Raw genomic sequence first — 22936 nt, forward strand, 5'->3', positions numbered from 1 at the left:
TCTATTTTAAATTCTTCTGTTGTGCTGCATAATCGTCTAATCCTCAAATACTGTCCCACCGGTATTCCTGAAATTGTATTTTTAGGGTGTTGACTGTTTGCGTGAAGCAAACTATTGGTGGCTGTCTCCTTCCTATATACTGAGGTCGCTAAGTTATTATTATCGGTCTTATCACGAAATATACGGATATCCAGGAAATTTATCGTATTAGCATCAATTTGAGCAGTTACTTTTAAATTGATGTGGTTGATGTTAAGCTTCGCTACAAATTCATAAAATTTATGACTGGTACTCGTCCATATTAGTACTATGTCATCTATGTAGCGAAGCCAGAGGGAGATGTGTTGTGTGTATTCTGATAAATCCTCACTGAACACCAGATTATTCTCCCACCAGCCTAAAAAGATGTTAGCATAAGAAGGAGCGCACGTACTTCCCATTGCGGTCCCCCTTTGCTGGTGGAAGTATTTACTATTAAAGGTGAAATAATTATGTTTCAGTATAAATTCTAGAAGTTCAACAACAAAATCATTGTGTGCAGTGTACTGGTGTCCACGTTGTATTAGGGTATCCTGGACTGCTTTCAAACCAAATTCATGTGGTATACTAGTATATAATGATTCGACATCCAAACATGCTAAATGATGTTTGGAATCTAGGCTGATGCCATCTAAGCGTCTGATTGCGTCTGTGGTGTCTTGTATAAACGATGGCAGGCAGCTGACGAATGGTTTTAAAATCTCGTCAACGTATTTGCTAGACGGTTCTGTCAGGCTGCCAATCCCAGAAACTATGGGGCGTCCTGGCGGGTTTGTGGGATTTTTGTGAATCTTGGGAATGGTATAAAAAGTTGGAATCACAGGAGATTTAACCGTCATGTATGCAAACTCATCTTTATTAATTATCCTTTTTTCAAAAGCTGTCTTCAGAATTTGGGATAGCTTTGCTTGGAATTCTCTGGTGGGATCTTTAGAAAGCTGCATATAACAGTTCTTATCCCCTAGTTGTCTCATGCATTCTTTCACGTATGTACTTCTATTTTGAATAACGATATTTCCACCTTTATCGCTAGGTTTGATTATGATTTCACTATTGGCCTGTAAATGTTTCAAACCTTGTTTTTCTTTCCAAGACAAGTTATTTTTAGAGTGTGTTTCCTTGCTATTTTTATTTTTGAGGTTTCTGAGGTCCTTAATACAGGCCTCAATAAAAACCTCAACCTTTGGACATAATGAACCTGGAGGTGTAAAGGTACTTTTGGGTTTGAACGTGGTGAATGGGCCTTTGATATAATCTATATCCCTGTCATTTTCTTCTAATAATTGACGTAAGTCTTCCAGGGCTCTGCGTTCTTCACTGGACCATTCTGATTGTTTAGAGGTTTTGGCGAAATGCTTAAATAACAGAAGTTTTCTCCCAAAAAGGTGAAGATCCTTAATCCAGCTAAAAATTTTAAATGTATTTGTAGGTGAAAAGGACAACCCTTTTTGAAGTGCTTGTTGTTGATATTTATCTAGTGCAAAGGAAGACAAGTTGAAAATTTGTAATGCATCAGTTTGTGCTATTTCTTCACACGGTAACCCCACCTTTGTCTGTCTCTTAGCTTTTAATTGTTGTTTTTTAAGGCTAATGTCCTGCACTGCCTATACTACTTTGTGGTAGTGGGTCTACACGCTTTGTAGTGGTGTTGTGTCACTGAGGGCACAGCCCTGTATATTTTTTGGTTTTGTGGTTTTAACGATATTTATTAAAGGTTATGTTTTAAGTGTCTACTATTTTGCAGCTATTTTACTATAACACCCGAACTGGTTTGCATGGTGGCTTGAGGCTTAGTGCCCTATATTTAAAGGTTCTAATTACCTCAAGCTTCTCAATATATTTATTGTGATGCTTCAACAAGCAGTCTGCCTATGTCTTTCTACTATGAAAACCAATAAAACATGTTGAAAAAAAAAATAGGTTGATAAAGTTTTTCTGTTACGTTTCTAATTGTTAATAGGATAGTTACTTCATCAAATGGTTTAGTGATGCTTGTTTCTAGTTGCCAGTCCATGGTCCTCCAAACCTTGATGCTATGGTCATCAGCCTGAGAAGCAATGTACTTGCCAACAGGATCCCATGTTAGTCCTTTTACCAGCCCAGAGTGGCCCCGTAATGTGGAAATGATCTCTGTAAGAAATATTGATCCTTTAATAAGATACTTGTGCAGGAAACCACAAATACTGCGGATAAAAATCAATTACCATGAATTAATTCAAGCTGCAAATTTACGTGTCACTGTCCTAGACATAGACTCCTGACCATCCCCTGACTGTGCACATGAAAGTCAAGAGCATGTGCTGATCACCTAGTATGGGTACCCCCCCAAGAAATATTTTATAACTTGCATTTAAAATATGTAGACCTGTGTATAAGTCCCTTAAAAAATATGGAAGTCTGGGAATCATGTTCTAATAGGGTCTATTGACAAATTAGTCAAGACATATTTTTCTTGAGAATTTTCTAGCAAAGTTTTCATATAGTCTACTAGCAAACGCTATTGGAAAACCAGAAGCTAAGAATTCAGGAAGCTTGCATATGGTGGTTTGCTGTGTGCTCAAAAAAAGCAGCCAGTATAGCAGTATAGGGTCCGAATGTATAGTAAATAGCACAATGATGCCATCATTGTTGTGAAAAGAACATTCTCAAATCAACCAGAAATAAATGTATTATTCCTACCTGGGAATTTCAAGGCATTCCATATAACCACTGTGTTATCCACACTGCATGAAGCTAACCAAGCATCATGGGGAGACCATGCTACGTCCATCACATCTGATGGGAAAGATGCACAGCACAAGTATGAAAATAGGTTAATTGAACCACATGTACAACAGAAGTTCCAAAGACCGTAACTGTTGCTTGGAATCATTTTGATATGCTACCCTATGAAAGAAATACAGCCTTCATGTTCTTTATTACCTATTACTCACCTCCAGAATGACTTCTGAGAATGGAAAGACAACGCCACTGCTCAACATTAGCCAATTTGCTGCTGGAGCCAAAAACAGTGCTGGGTCCAATGTATCTGAGAAATTAGTAAAAAAACACTATTTTTACCATCATTACACCCCTCACCAAATGATTTTGGTTACAGTAAAACAAAGATTTAAAAAAAAAATAATTATTTCCACTTGAATTCTCTCAAATGAATCATATTTGTAATAAAAGCATGTGCCAAAATACATTTTAAATGGAATGTTAGACATTTTTACAGTGTTTGTATTTTGCACATTATTTACTCATCCACTATTGCAGAGCTTGAGTGATACTGGCTCAAACTACTGTAAAGTATTAGAGTAACTTGGTTAAACATACTACGCATTTGACTGCACTGGGAAAGTGTTTCCACTTTATAGGTGTTTATGTGAGTGCATCCAACTTGTGGTATGTTTCATTTAGTGATAGTTTGGGAACAGCCATCAGTAAATAACTTCTGCTGTAGTTCGTGCAAGCATATGGTTTTTCTTAACTGCACTGTGCTTAGGATAGGAATTTTTTAGGCATGTTAATCTTATTCAGCAGTAAAATGTTCACAGTCCTAGAAGCAGTGGACATCCTCAGCTCACCCTGATCGTTTCCACACCATGATAAGCTTGTCGTCCCCTCCAGATGCTAAATAAGCTCCATTGTTGGACCACCGGACGCAGTTCACGCACGCTGAAACAGAGTGTATTTAAGATTATTCCTGTTCCATGTCACAGCACTTGTTGAGGACCACATATTGCTGGCACTGGGTCCTTTCTTCGTATCTCTATTTTACCATCCCAGGGATGTGTCACCATCTTATAACTTTTTCCTGCTCTCACTAGAGCTTTGAACCCCCAGGGCTGTTATATGCCCTCTTGATTGGTACCTAAGTGGTTGTCCATCTGGCAGAGCATCTTGGGAATATTTTCATTTTTTTCATCTTCCTCTTTAAGCATAGGAGGCATATTCCAGATAACGACTTTTCCAGAATCTTGTCCTAAGGAAAAAAAATCAGACATACTTCATTGTATTTAATGGATGCCAAGCCTGTGCTTAGACCCTGCATTACTTGTCAACCAAAGGATGAAGCGGGGGGCTTACGTTTAACAGTGGCTGGAGGATTGCAGGTTGGGCACAATTACTCTGTAAAAGTGCACAAAATATATTTAAGGGGATATGCAATATAAGGTACAAAGTTTGCTGTTTCTAATCACCTACTACACAATATTATAATTAGTGGAGGGCACTAAGTGCTAGGACCAAACTGCTCAAATAGTTACTACATATAGGTGCCAGAGTTGTAGCCAATCCCCGCAATAAAGGTATGAATACAATAAACTAAAACACTTTACTATTCTGCACACTATGTGTTCTAAGACTCATGGGACAGTGATAGTATTGCAAAAAAACACTTTTACTTTTCATATCACAAAGCAAGTATAAAAGACTTTGCATACAACAGTGTTATCCATAGTAAAAATGAACAGCACCACCCAACAAACCTAAAAAAAAAAAAAAAAAAAAAATTCCCCCCAACAAAGGCATGTTCTAAAACATGGGAGTCTCTCTTGCTCGAGTACCCCATTTCCCTAAAACAGAAACTGTGTTTGGCAGTAATGAGTTCTGTACTCTATATCACACTGTTGTATGCAAAGTATTAGGTACTTGCTCTGTGACATGAAAAGTAAAAATCTTTTTGACAATGTTACCACCTTCATGCGAGTCGCTTTAAACATCTAGAGGCCTATTTTACTAATTTTTGAAATTGAGAAAAAAAAAACAGGAGCTCCAAGAAAAAAACTGCGACAAAACTCTGGTGACTTTTTTTCTCGAATGCAAGCTTATTTAAAGGGGAACTCAACAGAAACATACCTTAAGCTTTTTGAAAAGTAAACATAATTTCAAGCAACTTTGCAATATACATCAATTAAAAAATATGCAGACTTTTCATGATTTTTAATGGTTTCTGACAGTTCCCTAAGCCTAACCGCCTGCTCTTCTGCTGATCTTTCGGACTACTTTGCTGAGCTGCCTGACTACTGTTACTTTGTATCAACAGCCAGCTGTCCTTATATCCATATCCTCCAAAGCCCACAAATCCCTGCACATGCATGCGGTCTGTAAACTGTGGAGAAGTTGTTACAATTTGTAACATCAGTGCTTAGTCCCTCCTTCCCTGCCAGGATTTCAAATGATGCAGAAAGACAAGAACTGCTAAACAGCTGGATTGCATCATAGAAAAGGCATTTATTCATTCATTTTGAAGAAACAGGTAAATGTGATGGGTATATTAGGGGTTTCTGTGTTATGTGGGCCTCTTTATCAAATCTAGGTTTGGAAGCTGGAGTTTCCCTTTAAGAAAAAAATGCGACAGAATATTCCCGCTCGTGTTTCTTCTCATTAAAAAAAAAAAGTTACACATCACGAAGTCACATTGTTCAATTAATTTTAATGAGGCTAAATAACTCGAATGTTTTAATGAACCAAGAAAATAAATATATAATTAAAGATGTTAGAGACAATTCCCATTGACTCCTATTGAACCTAGCCAGCTTTTATTTATTTTTTTCCTAGAGACTTTTTGTGGTTTTATTCTTTAATAAATGCCGACAATTCGAGGTTCCAAAGAATATTCTTGAGTATAATTGTACTTGCATTTTTCTCGAATCGTGATAAAAATGAAAACGCGACTTTTGACAAATCAGCACCCTAGTGTAGAGTGCTGCGTGGGTCCATTTTTTGGAACCCGTACCCGAAATCAGCAACTCGGACCCGCATTCTTACACCATTGGACACACTACCCGACCCGCAAGTACCTTATCTGCAACCCGGACCCGCTGACCATCAAGAATCAGGAAGTGCTGTCATTATAAACCGGAAGTGAAATCATTGGAAGTAGACGTGATCAGAAAAAAAGGAGTAAAAATCGATTTTGAGAAGACCCGCAGCCCGAACAGTGACCAGCAAAACTGCCGACCCGCGTCTATACTAACACCTGGAACTTCTACCCGCAACCTGCAGGGTACCACAGGTTTTTGCAGGTAACCCGCGTGTACCCGACCCGCTGCAGGGCTCTACCCTAGTGTGCATAATTATTAGCAGTTTCTAATAATTAATAGTAAGCAATCAGGAAAATGTACTTCTCATCTGTTTATTTGCTTCTATGGGTTACTGAACCTGGGCAAACTATCTGCCATTTATTACATAAGTGGTAGACTGTACCTAAATATATGCTGGACAACATTACACATTTGTTAAATGCATACCTTGACCTCCAGTAGCAAACTTTGTGCCATCAGGGTGAATGTCCACTGAAAAAATGGGCTTGCCTTGAAAACAAACAACAATTTACAGTTACTATTAATTCTTGCAGCATGTTTACATAACTTGATCTGTACTGAGCTCACTAATGACTTAATTTAGCATGAGGCTAATGATGACGAGACAGGCTGCTCAGTAGTTGACGTTACTTTATAAAATGTTATATTACAACTGTCTATATGCAATTTCATTTGGGGCTTCTTAACTCCATCCTTAATAAGATGGGTTTAATTAAAGGCTCAATAATCACTCAGGAAGCAATACCATGAAAACTTAATTTTCTAAGATTAAAAATCCTGGTCAAAACAGAAAAACTGCAACTGTTGAGTTATGGCTGATGGGTCATTTTGACTGAATATGAGTTATGGCATAAGTGTTATAAAAGAAAGTAGTTGTAAGAAGCTACTGAAAACTGCAGCAGGTATTTCCCCCTACCCTTTAACCTCTTCACAATACAGCTATGTTTAAGTGATTTAAATTCTGAAATATCTGTGACTAGGGATATATAAGTGGGACGCTGCTTGGTGTGACTAATGCTAATGCTTGTTGTGCTGCCATTTCTGCATTTCTTTGCTGCAGCTATAACTGAGATACATCAGTAGCACATGGTTTGTGCCAGACCAATTGAGTGAGTAGAACAGAAGAGAGATGAGCAAGGCCCAGGTTTGAGAAGCTCACTAGACAAGCTCCTTTTCCATTGCACTGATGCAGATCCAGGAGCTTCACAGACACTGATAACTCATGCTCCCCAAATTCTTGCTCATTTTTCTTTCGGTTTTGCCACTTTCCATTTCGTTGCTACCCATACAAACACCATTTAGGCTCATTTGTATTTTCAGCAGCCGTTGTGCAGGAATCTTCCATTTAGAGAAATCAGCTGTTGCTAAACTATACATCTCAGCAGCCAGCTATACATAGTGGATACTAGAATAGTTCCAACTGCTAGACGACCACAATAAGATGCAAGCTCCAGGTGGTAGCGATAACTAGCATTGACCTAGAAGCGCCTCAAAATCCCTTACACCCCAGGGACCTTTTCGCCCTTACCATTATGATTAACCCAACTTGGTTTCAGGAGCTTCATTGTCCCTCTGTGCCCCGGGATGTGTGTCAGCTCCAATTGCCCATTGAGCCGCGGAGATTTTCCCCGCCTGTTTGCCGGCTTCTCCCCGCCTCGGAGCCGCCTCTCAGTGTCTCTCCATCCCGCTCCGGCACCACCACCAAGACCGGAAGCCCGCGGGACGCACAGGTCGAAAATGTCCCGCCGGAAACATGGAGCTAACAGCACGCGTTCCTCTATAACCAAGGGGGCAAGAGGCCGAGGGGTCATGTAATGTGGATTCACCTCTGCACTGATATATTGATTTACTAGCGTTATAAAGACTGGAAAGCAAAAAGTACCAGTCAGTTACTGAGATCTCCACCCCTAAACAGTTTTGCATAACGAAAGCAGCTTTCCTATTTACATTCATTAAATACTTTCAGTCAGTGGTACATGTCGTTTTGGTTGAAAGCAGTATTTGTTTATTATACACAGTTCTTCTCAGGTCCAGTTAAACAGATTGGGTTGGCAACTGACCCATATACTACCTGCCTGCCAGGTAAAAAAATGGTCTTTGAGGCCAATGTTATTAATAGGGAAGAAAAGTATAAATATTTTAGAGTATTTGTTTTACAGGGTGATCCTGACTCCATTGAGGCCCCCCACACACATCTTTTTGGTGCCGGAGTGTTAGAGTTGCCAACTGTAAGGTTTTGACCAGAACAGTTCTGTTCATTGGGTGTATTTAGAAAGATTCTTACTTCGGTATGAGGAAGCGTATATTACAGAGGGACAGTCCCTCTTTTGACAGCTTAACCTGCAGTCCCTCATTTGTACTGGAAAGTCCCTCTTTTCTATGCACTGAACAGCCAGAAAAAGAAACAAAGTTTCTCACTTAATTGGCTTTTAGCAGAGAGCCCAGAACACCTAACAGGTGCAAATAAGATACTTTGTAACAATTTTGAGAGACAAAAACACAGTTTAGATAAGGAGAAATATTTTCAAACTTTCATAACCTGCCAAATTTTGTAAAACAAACATGGTAATAAGGGGGTGTGGCCACAGAAAGGGGTATGGTCAAAAAATTGCTGCGCTACGTGCGGAAAAAATTTTTTTTGTCCCTCTTTTTACTTCCAAAATGTTGGGAGGTATGGTATAATACATTTTCACTATAGTTCCCCTTTAGGACAGGGGTCTGTAGGGGTCATTTCAAAACCTTAAGGCTGCTCTTCTACAAAAGCAGTGTCTTGTTGTAGGAGCCCTACATAGAGTTGCCACCTTTTCTGGAAAAAAATACCGGCCTTCCTATATATTTATCTTTTTTCCCTATTAATAACATTGGGATCAACCATCATTTTTACCAGCCAGGCCGTTAAAATACCGGCCAGGTGGCTTGTAACTACATATTGCATACAGGTAACTTAACAATGGATATTACTGTAACATTATTTCCAGCATCTGATGTAACAAACTGATTGCTTTCTCGTTAATGTAACCAGTGTTATTAAGCTTGTATATTTATATGAACATCACTGAATATATTTGTATGAACATCACTGAATATATTTGTATAAATATTTGTAAATCTGGAATTTACTGATATTTAGTGGAATCTATTTTTTCCTGATATTTGGTAAACATTTTTTCCTCTACACATACAATGTTTCTTGTGCTTCTAGCTGCCACACAACCCCAAAGAATAGTGAATCCACCCACATGATTGTTGGCAAGGTTTGTTGATTTTTTTTAACAAATGCTGCTCCTTTACTTCATCAGTCCTGCAGCACCTGCTTGCAATAGGCCGTTGGCTTGTCTAAATATAGGTTGACTTATTTTGGAAATGTTAACAATGTTTTGCATTATGTACTGCATGAGTGATACAACAGAATGTTTAAAACAGAAGTGTCCAAACTTTTTGCAACAAGGGCCAGATTTATTGGGGTGAAAATGTGTGGGGGCCGTCTATTCGGCCTGACATCCATTCTGAGGTAGCTCAGAATGGATCATTCACTCCTGGAGATGGATGCGTTCACGGCATTTAGGAAGTGGAGTCTGTTTGGACTTATTCTCCACGCCTCATTTAAAAAAGGAATCGCGTAGCCATAGCAGTAATATTTGGGCACGTTAGTCATTAGTGAAATGATCTGCCACTTGGTCTATACTGCTGCCTGTGTGCTGAAGGTGTTAGCAATCGTCACTACGTACTGGCACGTAGTGACATGCCGCTTTCGCATACTTCTTTAGTTTACCGTACTGGCGGATCAGTACGTCTATTGCACCTTCAGCCCTAAAGAAGTATGCGAGAGCAGTATGTTACTACGTGACAGTCCGGTGTCACACAGGCAGCAGTATATACCAAATAGCAGATCATTTCATTAATGTGCCCATTAATGTGCTACGGCTATGCTATTCCTGATTGCACTGTGCTGGCGGGCCGCATGATGGAGACTGAGGGCCGGTGTAAATTTGAAAATGGGCCCCAATTGGCCAGCAGGCCGGACTGTGGACATGCCTGGTTTAAAACATATTCAAGTACCTTTGTTTTATTTTTCTCCTATAGACATTCAGTTTGTAGGACATTGCCTGAAGGGTTTGAGTTTGGTTTGGCCTAACGCATACCTCCCAACATTTTGGAAGTAAAAAGAGGGACAAAAAATCTTTTCGCACGTAGAACAGTAATTTTTTGACTACGCCCCTTTTTGTTGCCACACCCCCTAATTACCTTGTTCATTTTACAAAATTTGGCAGGTTATGAAAGTTTGAAAATATTTCTCCATCTAAACTGTTTATTTGTTTCAAATTTGTTACAAAGTGTCTTATTTGCACTTGTTAGCTGTTCTGTGGTCTCTGCTAAAAGTGAGAAACTTTGTTTCTTTTTCTGGCTGTTCAGTGCAGAGAAAATAGGGACTTTCCAGTACAAATGAGGGACTGCGGGTTGAGCTGTCAAAAGAGGGACTGTCCCTCCGAAAAAGGGACAGTTGGGAAGTATGCTAACGCTAAGGATTTTGTCAAAATCTGAAATCCTGCAAAATCTGCTGAGATCCCAAGAAATCCTGGATCATTTAATAACACAACCTTGCCCCAATTAAAACTCTTTTCATTCTCATGGTTGCACAATTCTTTAATAAACGTAATACATGGTAAAGTTTGGATCTATCAAAGCTACTGCTGTATTATTCTGCCAGAAGGGTTATGCATCAGTGTTCCCTTTTCACATGCCAGTGACAGGAAGAATGCGCAGGGCGCAGGCAACGAGCGTTGAAGTACTTTTTAGCCAGGGCATGCAATTCATGGACAAAATACTTGACTTTATAGTTATGCTTTTTTGCTTTTTGCTTCTCAAATGTTATTCAATCTACCGCGCAACAACCCCCGCCCAGACACATCTGCACAGCGGAGACGTACAATCTTACAGTGGCATTCTCCGTACAATTGAATAAGGCGGAACCTGTTCTGCGCGTCCTTGTTTCCGCTCGAGCCGCTTTTTTACAGACACAGGACACTGAACCGTGTGTTTGAGGTTTTTAGCAGATAGCTTGAGGTTACAGAAGGCCTAGACTAGAGCTGTGTAATAGTCGCGGCGCCAACATTTCTCTACAAGACATGAACTCGTCTGCGTGTGGCTCACTGTTGCAGGTGTGCAGACAAGGCAGTAGGAGCTGGTGAGTGTTACACGGCTGAGCAGCTCGTGTATTGTTTGATTTATGCCCTATTTCGTCCTGATAAGACCTGCCCTTCCATGCAGGGAATCATGTAGAACTGTTGGCTAATACAGGCCTAATATACAATATATACAAAAATACACAAAAAATAGCTAGAGGAGCAAGACTGACCTTCAGTGGCTTGTACTTTTTATTACTGTATTTATTTAATTTACCGGGTTTTATAAAAATGTATAAATAAATATGATATATTTCTGAAGAAAGATATTTTAAGACTGGAATTAGTACCATCACCGCTTATTACTGCAGCTCTGCATCTCTTGTTTGTGTCCAGCAGGGTTGCCAGGTCTAATTTTCAAAATCAGCTACAAAACCAGCCCAAACCGAGCCAAGAGGCACTTCACAAGTAGCCCAAAAAAACAGCACAATTTGAGGAGAGAAAAAAAAAAGTCTAAAAATAAATGAATATATATGAAAATTAGCCTTTTTCAAATTTTTACTGATTCGCAAATTTTTACATGAAGCAAAATGGGACAGATTCTCCTGTTACCAGGGGAGTAACTCTAATCCAATACGTGTACAGTTGTAGCAGGAAAAGCTGGTTATTATTCCTCTTATTGGTTACCGCCCAGGCACTGCAAAATCAATCAATTCAATAGAATGGAGGAAGCAGAGGTGCAGAACTTCGCTGCAGTATCCTTTATTAGGAGTGTATCATAACGACATGTTTCGGGCACAAGTGCCCTTTGTCAAGTAACTACAGGGGAATAAATACAGAGCCCAGGAGGTATAGGGGACCCATAAGGCCCTAATTCATACACAATTTCAATAAATATTGTTAAAACAGCTCAACCTCTTTAGTGGCCAGCAGATTTTTTTGCCCAAAAATTGTCTGAAATTGAGGAAAGTCACTGGAAAATGTGAGGGATGGTAGCTCAGTAGCCCAGTCGGGCTACTGAGCCCTAAATCTTGTAACTCCCGTCTTCTACACAAGTCAGTCCCATTGCATGCTTGGTATTCTAGCCTTACATTAAACTTGGCAGTTGGCAAATTGTTAAACAAAAACTACATTACCCAACATGCATTGGGAGACACAGGCTTGGCACATTAGGGCAAGAAAAAACTTTGGCTGGTTTCCAAAGTACAAACCAGCCAAGGCCCAAAAAGTAGCCCGAATCCATACCTTGACTAGTTTGTACTTTCAAAACCCGCCTAGACTTTAAATTCGTAGCCCACTATAGCTGGAAACCCGCCAATCTGGCAACCCTGATGTCCACCTGCCTTGCTGGTATTTTACTGGCCTGGCCAGTAAAAATGATGGTTGCTCCCAATGTTATTAATAGGGAAAAAAGATAAATATATAGGTAAGCCGGTATTTTTTTCCAGAAAAGGTTGCAACCCTAACCAAAACCCAGATAGCTAAATTTCTGGGCCCCTAAATCCCCCCTATATATAAGAGGCAGACCCACCATTCCCATCACTCCCCTGAAAACAGGTGACCGTGTGCAGCACATTAACATGGATGGTTATAAGTTCAATAGACGGGATACTGGGAAACTCCAGGTGGGCCCTTTTCTTGTTGGGCCCTTTTCTTGTTGGGCCCTTTTCTTGTTGGGCCCTTTTCTTGTTGGACCCTAACGCTTGCCTGCAAGCGAACCAACATCATAAAAATGGATACAAAATTATAGATAGCCATGCATTCCATTGTGGAACACACAGCCATTTTTAGTTTTATTCACAGTGGCTCAAATGATTGACAGAAGGGAGTAAGTAGCTGTGTGTGGTGGACAGGGGTAAGTGGGTTGGAGGATTTTAGTGGGGCCGTAGCTGAGGGATGTGCGCTTGATTTGGGTACCCCAGCACTGTCAATAGAGATTCAAGGGAGAGGTGGGAGTCTGCTACTGACTCACTTCTTCATTACTGTAGCAGCAGACTGAAAAGGGAGGCTTGGTTTCAGTATAACTAAAATTGCATATTCATTTATAACCTTTATGTATTCTCTTATTCAGTAATTACAAATATTTCTCACATGCAAAACAACAGTACCCAAAGTTGTTTGTGTCATCTGTATATTTTGTTAATCAGAATTGATAATAATAGACCAAGATTTTTACCTGCAGTAGTGCAGCACTTCATGTTACACATCACCTATTTTAGTTTAAGTTTTACAAAGTTGATGCGAATCAATATTCTTTATATATTGACCTTCTGGTAAAGTTGAAGATACAGGTACTTGTAACATAATGCTTACTTTCAAATGTGTTTTTCTTCTAGTCCCCCATGGATATGGAGACGAGAGAGTCACTGGCAAACGTCTCTGCTGACACTACGCTCTACCATGCCAATGAGGTAAACAATTTGGTTTCTTGAGAGCATGTCTATTTTAATAACACCTGACCTGTGACTGAATAGCAGCAAAAACCATGTCATTTGCATTTTCTTCTGTTTCCTTTATGGAGAATCGCATTCACTTTGCTTCTTCATTTAACACCATGTTTAACACCAAAACATTGGTGATGTTTTTTAGATGTGTATGATTCTTCTCTCTAATCAAGCAGCTCGATTTTATACTTGTCATATTGGCCACACAAGGTTACATAGGAGACATATCATAGCACATGAAAACGAATTATTTTTGTAGTCCTTTTCCTGTGAAATAACTGTTCTAATCAAATTCATGTTCGAATGATTCCCTTAAATCTGTAATATTTTGCATTTATGCATGCAACAGTGTGTCTCCAAACTTTACAGTTATGCTCACCTATATGATTGACCTTCTGTGTCTCAGCTGAGTCCTGCCACTGACATTAAAAGAAGCTGGTGAAACATCTAATCAAATGTGACAACTGACATGCAGAAGTTTCCATTTAAGCAAATTTGAAGGCATCTGGGACAGAAAGTTGTGTTTTTAAAATGTCCTGTATAACATTGTTTCCAAAACCAGTTGGGACACTGTAAGATGCACATTTAACCTTTATATTTAATTGCAAACTGTACAAAGACAACAAATGTTGAAATTAAGTTTTTCTGAAAGATCCCCGAGAGCCTGCGTGTCTCAGAAGTAAAGGGAAGAGGCCCGTTACTTTGTGAAACATTGTGCTGGCAAATGTTGCAAAAGTATAAGAATCAATTAAAAAAAACTGTCCTGACAAATTAATCAAGTTCATTCTAGAAATCATGGACATCGAGGAAGAATCTGGCTTATCAGTGCACAGTTCAATAGCCAGCATCTGTGATAAGGGGGTGCATGAGTGCATATTAAATGTAGGGGTTAATTGTTCTGCAAACCTCATTCTGTCAATATATTTAACAGTGTGCCCTGAATATTTTTTTTGGAAACTGTCTTGTATACAATATTCATTATAAGCCTCAGAGAAACCACTTATTAGGCACAGCTGCACAAATAGCAGTCTCTTGTTGTTTTCATATTCTAAATATCTTTATAAATGCTCTTTGTTCCAGAGCGGAGCCAAAGAAGAAGAAAAAAGCAGATCCTAAAAGGGAACAAGCAATACGTGAACGTATGAAGAAAAAGTTAAAGAAACTGGAGCGAATCCCTCCTCAACTCATCCCCATTGAGGATTTCATAAAGCCTTCAAAATTTCTAGATGAAACGAGGTATGAGGTGCTATGTGTATACAGCTTGAAATGAATGTTATATATATACTCGCACAGTGTTGTGTGCTACAACTTTTGGCATCCTCTGCCAGCCCTCGTATATTGATACATGACGGCTGTGGGTGATTTGCGAGTTGATTTTACTGACTTCTCTATTTATGGATACATATAATGCATACGTATTTCTGTCTTCTGTAATGTTTATGAGAAAGATGATGAGCCTGGTCTTCAGCTTAATCCCTTTCAGACCATTTAATCAATATAGAGCCACAATTTCTGAGTGGAGCAATTATTATTGTATTTAGGGTAGGCAGTTTCCTTCCCGATTCAGCAATAAGTAGAACTGAGGCCCTTTTTAAAAGGGAAAAAAAACCGCTGTGGTGGAATATGTATTTACATATACCCAATTTAAAGGTACATAACATTTTGTAAAGATGATGTGAGCAGTTTGTTTATTAAGCATATGCTGCTTTTGCTCATTCTGACAGAGTGAGGACCCCACCTAAGATAACCCCAGAAGAGCAGGAAAGAAGAGCGCTGTTAATGAAGACATGGGCATTAAGCAAGCAAAAAGAACATGAAGCAGAAAACACGGGACTGGAATCACTACTGGAGGCTCAGGAAGAGGCTCTGCGTGAACTGCGGCTTGAGTCAGAGGAGTTGTACAATGCATCTATACTCACTGATCCAGGATTACTTCCATTAGAGAGTCAGGGACCCTGTAACACTCCTCCTATAACTCAGTATAATGCACCTGATGGGAAGTACAATGATATCACTAAAGTGTACACACAATAAGACTGCATAAGGACTGTATGCATTTAATAATATCAGAGGCAATGCCTTATCTCAGCAGGGAAGCCTACACTGTCTGTGTGCAAACTGAGATAGGAGAGACTTAAAAGCTGCCTCAAAGAAATTTCACTTCAATCTTCTATTGTCAATGTATGAATATTGCTAGCAAAAAATAAAGGTAACATTATTTAAAATTAAACTCATCCACTTTAAATTGCAGTAGCAAATTGAAGTAGCCATGCACAGTTTTAAAATGTTTTCACTACATATTGAAGAATAACATCCAAATTGCCAAGCAATCCTTTGCAAATAAGCATTATTAGTAGTTATATATTTATTTGGACAAAGTGTGTTCCATTGTAGTATCCTTTGTGGTAGTATCATTGCACACTAAAGGTGACTATACACACCCAGATTTGGTTGGGCAGCTTCGCTGTTTGCAACCATACAGACTGGGCAGGCATGGATGCAAGGTTTGTGCTTGGTTTTAACAGAAAATCTTGTAAACCTGTTACATAGTTACATAGTTAAATTGGGTTGAAAAAAGACAAATTCCATCAAGTTCAACCCCTCCAAATGAAAACCCAGCATCCATACATACACCCCTCCCTACTTTTAATTAAATTCTATCTACCTATACCTATACTAACTATAGAGCTTAGTATCACAATAGCCTTTGATATTATGTCTGTCCAAAAAATCATCCAAGCCATTCTTAAAGGCATTAACTGAATCAGCCATCACAACATCACCCGGCAGTGCATTCCACAACCTCACTGTCCTGACTGTGAAGAACCCCCTATGTTTTTTTAGATCAGAGTTGCCACCTGGCTGGAATTTTACTGGCTTGGCCAGTAAAAATGATGCTTGATAATGTTATTAAAGGAAAACTATGCCCCCCCAAACAATGTAGTGCTCTGTAAAAAGATATTGCATAAAACAGCTCATATGTAAAACCCTGATTCATGTAAATAAACCATTTTCAAATAAACTTTTCTAGTAGTATGTGCCATTGGGTAATCATAAATAGAAAATTGCCGTTTTAAAAAATAAGGGCCGCACACAAACATACCAACAAACCATACTTTTTAGGTCACATGAGCCAATTAACAGACAGTTCTGTCTTTTGCTTCAACACTTCTTCGTGTTACAGTGAGTATTTCTGGTCAGGTAATCTGAGGCAGCACAGAGACCATCACAAAATGGTGGTTCAAGGCAAGAGATTTAAAAGGGCAATATTTACTTAAATATATATACCAGTTTGATAAGATTCTTTTAATATGCCACTTAATATGATATAAACTTGCTTAAGTGTTCATTTGGGGGGGGGTATAGTTTTCCTTTAATAGAAAAAACAGCAAGAATATAGGAAGGCCGGTATTTTTTTCCAGAAAAGGTGGCAACCCTAATCACAGATGATTTACCAAGTTGGATAAATTTATCTGCCAATGCCCCAGGGGAGCAGGTGCATTGGCAGATTAGGAAATGAAGAGAAGCCATAGCCATTATGAATGAAAAAATAAAATTATACCATCCACGTGTATAGCCACCTTAACAGCAGTTGGCATTTATCCTGCAGTTGGAATAAGAAAACATCTAGCAGGCTGCTATATATGACTATATGCCTAAATATATTTCCAGGGGAATCATCATGGAAACATCAATTAAATAAAAGCTTATAACCATTTCTAACCGTTCGTCTTGATTATGGCCAAATCTTTCTACATTTATGCTTTTATTGACAGTTGGCTAATCTATCATTGGCCTAAATTATGTATGAGCATGTTGTTTAAAAAAAAAAGAAAAAAAAAAAAAAAGGTAAGGCACCCTAGCTGTATTTGGTGGTGCATTGCAAGCACACAACTCCATATACAAACAATCACTGAAAGCAATTACCAATGTCTTCTCACATCCAGGTGATAATTTATATGAGTGCAAAGCAGTGTCTGGCCCACCTGGATACCAGGAAAACTCACGGTGGGCCAAGGTGTCAGTGGTCCCTCCTGCTTCTAAACATTTGCCTTATTTCATGGCCATTCCCTATTTCTATGAGAATAAAGAGGCTAAATAGATGGGAAAATATGTTATAGTATGGAAAGAAAAGAATAGGAGAATAGAGGTTGACTAAGGAAAGGAAGAAAATAATACTTAAGGTGGCCATAGACACACGGATCCTATCGTACGAATCGAGGATTCGTACGATTTTCGGATTGTGTGTGGCGTGTGCCGACATCTTTCATCCGGCGGAGATCAGTCGTTTGGTCGATCGGTCAGGTTTGATTTTGACCCGCCGGATCCCACGGCACATCGTAATTGGATCGTTCGGCCATAAGGCCGAACAATCAGATTACCCCCGATACAGCCATGTTTGTTAATGGCATATCGGGTAAAGATCCGCTCGTTTGGCGATGTGGCCAAACGAGTGGATCTTTGCATCTATGGCCACCTTTAGAGTGGGCCCCTGGTCTAAGGGTTTTTGGTGGGCCCCTGGTGTCCCAGTCCGACACTGGTGCAAAAATATATTAATTAAAAATGCAATTGGTACTTATCCGAGGACATTTTTTTTTAAACGGTTACACAAAGGTACTCAAAGAGAAAAAGTATCAGATTTAGGGAGTATGCTAAGGGAGCAATGCTGCAAATTTTGTGCTAAATCACACATGCAGAAATGGCTGGTCCACAAGATAAAGTTGATTACATAAGAGACATGTTGACTGTTGGTGGTTGTATTAATCTGAGATAATTCATAACTGTTGGGAAAATTTGTCAGGGGTGCTGCTAAATCAAAACTTGCTTCCTACAGCTGTCAGTAAGCACTTCCATTGGAGTGTAAGCTCAAAGGTGAACAACCTTTTTAAGAAACACCATCATGTAGTTTGCTATTTATACACAGTATGGTATCGTATACTTCTGGTTTTCCCATAAAACCTGCAGACTGACCCTCTTGGGTATTATTATGTTTCAAAAAAACAGGATTTTTTTGTTACTCACCGTTAAATCTGTTTCTCTGTGGTCAATAGGGGGACACGGGGACTATGGGGTTAAGCTCCACCCTCCAGGAGGCAGGACACTTATGTTAATGAAAAAAAAGGGGGCGTGCCAGATACTGTGGCTTAACCCCACACTGTAGTGAAACCAATCAGTTGGTACCAAAGACATAGAAAAAAAAAAAAATGCAAAACTGGTAACTCAGGGAGAATTCCCATAGACCAACAGGGTCAACTCGCAGGGATGGGAAGCCCTGTGTCCCCCTATCGACAACAGAGAAACAGATTTAACGGTGAGTAACAAAAAAATCCTGTTTTCTCTGTTGTCTCAAGGGGGACACAGGGACTATGGGGACATAACAAAGCAGTCCCAAAAGTAGGGTGGGAGCGAGGAGAGACACGTCATTGCACCACAGCGTGCAGCACCGTACGGCCGAAGGTGGCCTCTGCAGATGAAAACGTGTCAAGTTTGTAGAATCGAGTGAATGTGTGAACAGAGGACCAAGTGGCCGCTCTACAGATCTGGTCGAGGGAGGCCGCATTGCGCCAGGCCCAGGAGGCTCCCACTGACCTTGTGGAATGGGCTCTGATGCCGTCCGGCGGAGACTTGCCCTTGGCTATGTAGGCCTGTCGTATGGTCTCTTTCAGCCAACGTGCGATGGACGTCTTGGACGCAGCCAAGCCCCGTCGGGCTCCAGAAGGTATGACAAAAAGGTTCTGCGAACGACGAAAAACCTTGGTTCTCTCCAGATACCAGCGAAGTGCTCTGACAACGTCCAGACTGTGAAGCCTGCGCTCTTTATCGTTCTTGGGATCGGGGCATAAGGAAGGCACCACAATTTCCTGGTTGATGTGAAAGGATGATACCACCTTCGGAAGAAAGGAGGGCAGTGTGAGTAGGACAGCCTTATCCTTGTGGAATATGAGGAATGAAGGATAGCAGGACAGGGCACCGATCTCAGAGACTCTCCTAGCCGAAGATATGGCAACGAGAAACACCACCTTCCAGGTAAGCCATTGTTCTGAAATCGTAGCCAAGGGCTCAAAGGGAGGATCCAGAAGAGCAGCAAGAACGATGTTGAGGTCCCAACCCGGGACTGGTGAACGGAATGGAGGACTGATGTGTGACACACCTTGAAGGAAGGTACGAACTGAATCATCCAGGGCCAATCTGTTTTGAAGAAGAACGGACAAGGCTGACACCTGAACCTTGAGGGAGCTGAGTTTAAGACCGAGCTGGAGACCACGTTGAAGAAAATGCTGCACTCCATGAAGGAAGCGGAATCTGGAATGGGAATTGCGGAGTCTCTGCACCAGTCCCAATAGGTACGCCACACTCTGTGGTAAGCTCGGGAAGAGGTGGGTTTGCGAGATTTCAACATAGTTGTAATGACATCTTCCGCTATTCCCTTTCGTCTCCATATGGTTGCCTCAACAGCCATCCCGTCAAAGCGAAGAGGCCCGGGTTGTGGTGAACTATGGGGCCCTGACATAGATCGCTCCTGAGGGTTAACCGTATGGGATCTGCTATCGACATTTCTTGAAGATCCGAAAACCACGTTCTTCTGGGCCAGAAGGGGGCTATCACGATGACCGTGAGGACGGACTGCCTGATCTTCTTCAGAACCCGTGGCAGCATGGGAAGCGGAGGAAAGATGTATGCCAGGTCGAACTGCCAACACTGTGTCATGGCGTCCACTCCCGTTGCGAGAGGGTCCCGCGAGCAGGCGAAGAAGGTGTTGACCTTTCTGTTGGATCTGGACGCCATCAGGTCGATTTGAGGGAGACCCCAATGATGGACGAGTTCGGCGAAGGATTCCGGATGAAGTTCCCATTCCCCTGGATCTAGGGTATTTAGGCTGAGGAAGTCTGCTGTGATGTTGTTTACGCCCGGGATGTGAATGGCGGAGAGTCTGACTGAGTGAGACTCCGCCCAGTTCAAGATCTGTTGAACTTCCGCTAGGGCCGCTTTGCTGCGGGTCCCTCCTTGCCTGTTGATGTATGCGACAGTGGTTGAATTGTCGCTCTGAGCACGTATCGCCTGTGCCTGGAAGAGAGGGGACCAGTGATGAAGAGCCAGTTTCACCGCTCGCAACTCTAGGATGTTGTTCGGCAGTTTGGACTCCGCGGGAGACCATAGACCTTGTGCAGATAGAGAATTGAATGTTGCCCCCCAACCTTGTAGGCTGGCATCCGTCGTAAGAACTATCCAATCGGGTGTCGCCCAGGATTGACCCCGGGAAAGATTGGTCGGATTGAGCCACCACAGAAGAGATGTCCTGGTGGATGGTAGGAGTGCTATCTTCTGCAGCAAGGTTCCCCCCGCCATGCTGATAGGATGTTGGCCTGAAGGGGGCGTAGATGCAGTTGAGCGAATGGAACCGCCTCGATGGTCGACACCATTGAGCCGAGTACTTTCATGGCCAGATGAACGGTGGGTCTCTGAGTCTGTAGCAGGTTGGAGACTAGAGTTCTTATCTTCTCCCCCTTGTCTGGCGGGAGGAGTACACGTTGAGACAGGGTGTCGAATTCGAGACCGAGGAATGTCATCTGGTGACTGGGAAGGAGGTTGGATTTCTTCCAATTGATCGTCCAACCGAATTCTTGTAGAAGAGCTATCGCCTTCTGAAGATCCCTCACGCTCTTCTCCACAGTTCTGGCTTTCAGAAGTAGATCGTCCAGGTAAGGCGTGATTGAAATTCCCTGAATCCTCAGTGTTGCAGCGGTCACCGCCATGAGCTTGGTGAACACTCTGGGGGCTGATGAGAGGCCGAAGGGGAGGGCAACGAACTGATAGTGCCGATTCTGGAAGGCAAATCTCAGAAATTGATGGTGAGGAGGCCAGATGGGGACATGGATCAAAATGCAAAAACTCCATCCCTCGGATGACTGAGCGGAGCGTTTCCATCTTGAACCGTACCGATCGAAGATATTTGTTGAGAAATTTGAGATCTAGTACTGGTCTGAAGGAGCCGTCCTTCTTGGGCACTAGGAACAGATTGGAGTAAAAACCTGAGAAGGCTTCCGGCTGAGGGACTGGAATGATCACCCCATCCTGTTCCATCTTGTCGATGCAGTCCAGAAAGGCTTGGGCCTTTGTGGTATTTGTTGGTAGCCTTGACATGAGAAATTTTCTGGGAGGACGGGAGGAAAAATCGAGGTGGTAACCTTCTGTGATAATCTCGTTGACCCAGGCGTCCGACGAGTATCGGTTCCAGACCTCCCGGAACCGTAGTAGTCTGCCTCCTATGGACTGCTGCGGTTCCGGAGGGGATGCCCCGTCAACCTGAAACTGGCTTGTCTGTTGTAGGTTTGCTGTGGAATTTGTTGTTCTTCCACGCTGGTCGTCCCTTGTCTGTAGGTTTGGAACGAAAATTAGACCGTTGGGGCGGGCTGTAGCGCCTTGAAGACCGGCTGGTTTGGCCTCGAAAAAACTTTCTCTGTCGAAATGTGGAAGAGGATCGAAACTTGGACTGGGGTAGGAACGTACTCTTACCCCCAGTTGCTTGGGAAATAATCTTTTCCAGCTCCTCACCAAAAAGCCGTAGGCCCTTAAAGGGTAGCGAAGTCAAGGACTTTTTAGAACTGAGGTCAGCCGTCCAATTCTTTAACCATAGGGTACGCCTAGCCGCTACGGACAGTGCTGAAGTGCGTGCAGTGATCTGAGCTGTGTCGAGCGTAGTCTCCGAAAGGTAGGCAGAGGCCTCCACTATGGATTGTACTGATGAAAGTAGATCTGTTCGAGGGACACCCTCCTGAATATCTGTAAGAAGGGATTCGGCCCAGGCCTGAATGGCCCTTGCTACCCAGGCAGAGGCCAGGACGGGACGCAAGGTAGAACCAGCAGATGAGTACACCGCTTTGAGAAAACCTTCTAGACGTCAATCAGAAGAGTCCTTGAATGCTGCGGCATCTGTAACTGGTAGTGTAGTAGATTTAGACAGTCTGGAGACAGGAGCATCTACTGTAGGAGGCATTGACCACTTGTCCACCAATTCCTTAGAAAAGGGATAGGACTTGGAAAATTTACGAGTGGCCTGAAACTTTCTTTCAGGGTAATTCCACTCCTCTTGTATAATATCCAGCAGTTGATCATGTGAAGGAAAACAGAGAGAAGATTTGTGTTTTCTCTTAAATAGGCTGGAGGATTGAGACCGTGGATCTTGTGACTGAGAGATCTTTAAAACTTCTGTGACGCCCTTAATGATATGTTCTATGTCATGTTGTACGTCATGACCTTTAGCCTCATCTTCAAGTAGTTCTTCGTCGTCAGATGATACATCGGAGAGGGGTAGTTCGCCTTCTGAATGAGAGGAATCCCCCCCATGCAGAGAACCATCAGTAGGAGAAAAGGCCCCCGAGTGGGCCCTTGATAGTTCAAGTCTCTTGCGTTTTCCGCTGGAACGCTGATTTAGCTTGGCCAGGGCCCGGCCCAAGTTATCTGCAATAGAGGGAAGATTTTGAAGAGATGCCAGAGATTGTGAAAGTTGGAGGGCCCATAG

The 22936-nt window shown here is 41.6% G+C and overlaps 2 protein-coding genes across 3 annotated transcripts in view; one reads left to right on the plus strand and one right to left on the minus strand.

Annotated features, from left to right (window-relative positions):
• Positions 1-7675, minus strand: part of hira.S (histone cell cycle regulator S homeolog) — a 34161-nt gene extending 26486 nt beyond the window's left edge. For both annotated transcript variants that reach the window (XM_018244119.2, XM_018244118.2), the window contains exons 1-7: positions 7378-7675; positions 6276-6338; positions 3896-4006; positions 3609-3699; positions 2973-3067; positions 2719-2814; positions 2009-2169 (exon numbers count right to left, since the gene is read on the minus strand). In XM_018244119.2, the coding sequence (XP_018099608.1) occupies positions 2009-2169; positions 2719-2814; positions 2973-3067; positions 3609-3699; positions 3896-4006; positions 6276-6338; positions 7378-7660 (900 nt within the window). In that variant the 5' untranslated portion in view covers positions 7661-7675. The remainder of the gene's footprint in view (positions 1-2008; positions 2170-2718; positions 2815-2972; positions 3068-3608; positions 3700-3895; positions 4007-6275; positions 6339-7377) is intronic.
• A 3253-nt stretch (positions 7676-10928) lies between these two features.
• mrpl40.S (mitochondrial ribosomal protein L40 S homeolog) lies at positions 10929-15641 on the plus strand. The gene is given in 4 exon segments (NM_001095356.1): positions 10929-11034; positions 13309-13383; positions 14497-14652; positions 15141-15641. Coding segments are annotated over 3 exon segments (477 nt in total). The 5' UTR covers positions 10929-11034; positions 13309-13372; the 3' UTR covers positions 15451-15641.
• The last annotated feature ends 7295 nt before the right edge of the window (positions 15642-22936 follow it).

This window comes from Xenopus laevis, chromosome 1S (assembly GCF_017654675.1).
Source record: "Xenopus laevis strain J_2021 chromosome 1S, Xenopus_laevis_v10.1, whole genome shotgun sequence".
Classification (NCBI taxonomy): domain Eukaryota; kingdom Metazoa; phylum Chordata; class Amphibia; order Anura; family Pipidae; genus Xenopus; species Xenopus laevis.